Source organism: Gymnogyps californianus, chromosome 7 (genome assembly GCF_018139145.2).
Source record: "Gymnogyps californianus isolate 813 chromosome 7, ASM1813914v2, whole genome shotgun sequence".
Taxonomy (NCBI): Eukaryota; Metazoa; Chordata; class Aves; order Accipitriformes; family Cathartidae; genus Gymnogyps; species Gymnogyps californianus.
The window spans coordinates 29,881,879-29,887,223 of record NC_059477.1 but is presented as its reverse complement, the minus strand read 5'-3'; the positions used below and the strand labels follow the sequence as shown (position 1 = coordinate 29,887,223).

General features: G+C 45.4%; 1 protein-coding gene across 1 annotated transcript; it reads right to left on the bottom strand.

The window, feature by feature from the left end:
• Positions 1–549: 549 nt before the first annotated feature.
• On the bottom strand, positions 550–5,039 carry TMEM177 (transmembrane protein 177). The gene is made up of 2 exons (XM_050900291.1): positions 4,985–5,039; positions 550–1,681 (listed from the first exon to the last, which is right to left on the bottom strand). Exon 2 carries the CDS (start codon positions 1,665–1,667, stop codon positions 732–734), a length of 936 nt encoding a protein of 311 aa, XP_050756248.1. The 5' UTR covers positions 1,668–1,681; positions 4,985–5,039; the 3' UTR covers positions 550–731.
• Between the last annotated feature and the right edge of the window lie 306 nt (positions 5,040–5,345).

Below are 5,345 nucleotides of genomic sequence, written 5' to 3'. Positions count from 1 at the left end.
CTCCTGAACATTCTTACCCACTTGCGAGAAAACAACCAACCCATGACAGTCATGTTACGTACTGCCACTGCTGGGAAACATTCAAGATACACACGCTGCAGTCAGCATGTCATGTAGAGAGCAGAACTAGATTTAAGCACAATGATGAAGGTGCTGGTGATGATCTAGCTGTATTAGTATGAACTGCAGCATAACTAGTGTGCCCTACTGAAGAATGGTCATTGCAGCATAAGAATTTACATGGTGCAAGAACTACACAGAACAGAAACACTGTGTCTTGGTATTTATGTAACAGCACAATACAGACTGCCCAGTTTTTTAAACATCTTTGGGTTGTTCCATAGGAGGAACGGCAAACATACATACGAACACCCCAGTTTAAATGACAACACTCCTAAAACTCTCCGTTGGACTTTACCCTTTCCGTTTTCCAGACTGCACTGGCAGGAAGGCAGAGCAGAGCAGCAGAACTTCCAGATCAGTGTCCGAGAAGTTCCCCTCCTCAGTGGTCTTGTGATTTGAGATGCACACAGAAAAGAGCACTTTTGAAGCGAGTCTTTAATATTTTTAAGAGAGAACTCTTTATTCACAGAATGTGCAATAACTCCTTCCGAACTATATGCAAAAATAAACCCCTAAATTCTAATGAAGATATAGGAAAAAAAAAAGCAGCACAGCAGCGTTCCAAAGGAATACATAATTCACAAGTTTAAAATTCTGGCACTCCCTTCCTATGCCTGGAGCTCTCTTAAAATATTAACAATCAAATCTCTTCGGTAAGTGTATGGGGTATACTTTATTCTGAACCAGTGCCTTGGGAAAAGGTTACCACTTGGGGCATACATTTTCATCCCTTGTTTGCCCATCAGACCACGAAGAATCCTGTTGCGGGACAAGATTTTATCATAAAATTCAATCCCACCTCTGGCGTAGTCTTTGGAAATAGTAGCCGCCTTTCTGTCAGCCTTGCAGTCTAGGTGATAGGTCATAGCGTCGTAAGAAACGTAATAGCACATTAGTCCACCAGCAGCAGTTATGAGATTACAGATGCTGCGAAGTATCACAGGGCCAGGAGATAAGCCCAGAAGTCGCTTTATACCTCTCCCACAGAGAAATGTACCAGCTAAGCAAGTTGGAGCCACAACTGCACTTGCTAAAGGGCTGCCGTTCTGCAAATACACAACTTCTCTGGCAATGGCAAACTTCTGAGCTTTAAGTGAAAATGTCAGAGCTTCCTTCAAAGCAACACCTTCATTGCTCTCCCAGTCTACTTCCTTGCCATTGATCACAACAACATGGTTGACTATTCCTTTTTTATCGTCAGCTGTGCTATCAAAGTTAGGCGGGATGCCCACCAAAGAGCCTGCAGGCAGCCAGGGTATTCCAGCACTCACAGGGTGGAAGCCAGAAGCTGCAAAGGCTCGATAGGAGTCAGTGGACTTCACATCAGTATCTTGAAGGACATCCTGAAAGACACCACAGAGCCTCTGTGAAAGCTCAGCTGGCTGCCCCTCTGACCAGCACTCGTGCAAGAGTTTGAATGTCTGCTCAGGAAACACATGATAGGAAAGGTTAGTGCCAAACAGTCCCATGCAAGAAACGGCCAACAAAGTGATCTTGCGCTTCTTTAACCACACAGATGCCTTCCGCAGGAACTGCACTGCCATAGTCAAATCCTAACCTGTTTATAACACAAAATGAGGAATTAACGTGTGCATGAATAGGTCTCTTATCTCTGTAGCATTTTAAAAAAACAAAGCAAAAAACATGAGAAGAAGCAGAGCACAATAACCAAAGAAACATTCTCTCTTTCACATTAACAAAACACAAAACACCTTTACAGAGAAAGTGATACTCATTAATTTTTGGGCCTTGGAACACAGGATGATTGATATGACGAATTAAATTCTCCCTCTCCTCCAGTAAATCAATTTACCACAATAAAGACAATAATAAAGCCACCATACTTCCTCCTTCCCCAGCAATCAATACCCAACATACTTGTCTAGTCTTTGCCAGCACAATCCTACTGTTGTACTCCACTACGGACACAGACTACAGATATTAAGGCCAGAAAGAGCCAATAATGAGATTAATCTATGCTAACCTCCTCTACAGTACAGCTCCAAAAATTTTAATCAGTAACCTCACTCAATACTAAATTCAGTAACTTGAGCTTGACTACAACTTCCAAAATAGGATAACATTTTGATTTGAAAATTTCAGGAGACAGAATTTTCCTTTAGATTTTCTTCTAATGGATAGTCAACCTCACTATTTAAAAAAAAAAAAAAAAGTGTGGTTTTTTTCTAGTTTTTTTCAGATTTGAACAAGCTATTTTCAGAAAGCAGCATGCTTTCAGTGGCTACTTTTAAAAATTTGTCTCTGAAATAATTTCTCTGACAAATAATACGTGCAATCCAAAGCAGAAACTGGAACAGAAATTGTTTCAGGGCAGACAACTATGTTGTGACTCTTTAAATAAGCAGATAAACTTAAAAACTTTCAAATCTGCCAACTCCTTCAGTTCAAGAGTCCTGCTTCCCTTGGGGAGTATCAGTTCCTTTTATGGTCCAAGCCATATGATGTGCTCTGCCCAGGAAAGCTCCAATCTCTTAAAAAATCCCATTGGCTACAGAATTCTCCCCTAAAATGATGCTACTACAAAGATATACAAGTGAATTAGGCATGTAAATCCAACAGACATCAGTGAAAATTGGATGCCCCTGTTTCCATTTGCATCTTGTCTCTTCTCTCAGGGCTTTAACACATGAGCTTCAGAGAATCTCGCTGCAGCTGTTGAAGACATCAGTATTTCCAGCTGTCCTTACAGGAAGCCGAGGTGGCAGAAGGAAACCATGCTTTGATACAACTACCAAGGTCTCAGTGTAGAGTACCATCAAAGGTGGGTTTCAGCTATGCTGCTGGGCTTTGTACGGCAGCAGCTGAAACACAGACATATGCTCTCTTCTTCCACTCATGCTGAACAAGAACCTCCCGCAGAGGGGTAGAGTGGACAACTGGGGGCTGTAACATCATAAAACAGCACTGCATGACATGCCAGGATACACCAGTCATGATCAACAGCAAATGAGTATTAACCACAGGGAAACAAAAAGGGATTAAATTAAAGGCGGTGTTTTAATGATATGTTATTACTACTCCTTCCTATGAAGCTGTTTCAGACTGTAAATTCACCAGGGGAAGAATAATCTTGTTTAATGTTTATACTGCACTGAACACATACTGAGTGCTTAATAAAAACAATGATGCATGTAAGTATACAATAATTTAATATGTATTTCTTAGTGTACTAAGTGGTGGTATACTTACATACTGCTGAAGACCGGAGGTGGTGATTTGTTTGACAAAATTATTTAAGAAAAACATGCTAAAGAGCCAAGAGCTTGGATGAAACCCAATTTCAGGAGAAAACCTCCTTGATAATAGAGCTAAAAACCAGAAAATGGTAATAAGAAACCCAAATGACCTCTTTGGAGTTAACGACCTCTCGGCAAATCTGGTAGTCTAGATCTGATGGAAAAGGTCACGCCATTTACAGTGGGGGGCAGGCAGGACCTCTAAGGGGATGACTGTATGAAGACTATCACTTGATCCACACGTGAAGCTGAGTCAAGGACTTCCCAAGTTTCTCCTGCTTATGTTAGAGAGCGCCCTCTCATTCGGGCTGGCTAACAGATCTTTTTAAGATTAGGAACACTGCAAGGAGAAAATTCCCCCCTCAGCTTATGTCCACGCCAGTGTGGGGAAGGACAGACCATGCTGAAAACCAGTCTATTCTCTTTTCTTGCATGACTGAATGGTGCTTGCCAAGCACACGGGACACCGAATACTCCTCCCGGTCAGCGACTCGGGATGCCGGGAAGCACACCTAGACAGGCGGGCAGCCGGCAGCCCACAGGTGAACCGCAGGAAAGCAGGGAAGGAAGCGCTGTGCTTATCTATACACTTCTCCTAAACAGCCATAATGGCAGGATACACCTCAATGCATTAACACCAACTTTTTTCCTGCTTCAGTCATAAAAACTGTAACCGTTGATAAGTATTTTTTTTTTTTTTTATTAAATTATCCTTTGTGCAGGCATGGTTTCAAACCTTTGTGGACAGACCCCTCGCAGCCCTGGCTATGTTCTTGACTGGATTACGCCCACCAGTCCTGCCACACACCTAACATGAGAATAAGCAGGAAATGCCACAGAGTATTCATTTTCTCATGGTAGTCAATACTCACAAGAGGAAAATTGCCCTCAATACATTTTAGCATTCATGCTTTCAAATCTTCCCTGAGGGTCAGCGCAGACTCTCAGCTCCTGCAGAAAATCCCACTGCAGTCCTAACTGCATATGGCATCTTTATTTTTATTCATAAACTTTGTGCAATTTATGTATAAGGAAGGCAACCAGTAACTACAAGGCAATTTATATGGACCATATCCTGCAAATTTCATCATTCAGTTAGTTCCCATAAAGCCACAACAACGCTTCTAAGGTGGTCTCTCCCAAATGCTGAAATACTGTTTATCTCTGTGGTGTTACGGGCACTCATTCTCACTTAAGTCTGAGAATTTTCATAGCTAAAGTTCAAAACGGGGATATCTAGGCAGGTTTTGTCCTAACACTTTAATAAATTTATTTTTTCTAATGATACATAGCCGAGGGGAAAGCCCAACTCAGTATCAATCAGGAAACGCGGCGAGGGCTGGACCCGCCTCCAGGCCGCAGGATTTCAAGGCTCACTTCTCGAGAATAAAAATATAAAAGAGGCGGGGGGGACAGCTAAACGGCTTTACGCGAGGGGCGGGCGAGGCCCCGACCGGCCCCGGGACCGGGCCGCGGGGGCAGCTCTCCCCGTCCCGCCCTTTCCCTCCCCCGCCCCGCCATGCCGGGGGCGCTGGCAGCCGGTGCCGGCGGGTCCCTCGCCTCAGCCCGGCCTCTCCTCCCCCCCGCCCCGCGCCCGCACCTACCGAGGCTCACCGCGCCGCGGCCGAGGCGGAGCTCTGGCGGGCCGGCCGCCTCCCCGCTGCCGTACGGCGGGCGGAAGGGGCAGAGGAAGGGGCGGGCGGTGGCGCGATGGCGGGGGGGGGGTTGCCCTTAGCGGGGCTTTGGGGTTGTGGCACTCTCTGAGTTTGAAACGCCGTGGGTGAACCGTGGCCTCGAGTAAACCGGCGGCAGAAATCTCCCTCGGGGGAGATCCGACCCGCGGCGCTGCCCTGCCTGCAGCCTGGAGGCGAAGAGCAAGGCCACCGCCCGCCGAGAGACGCCCCGAGCGGCAGCTGTGGCCTGGGGAAGGGACTGTCTCTCTCCTGGAGTCATAAATTCATTCTG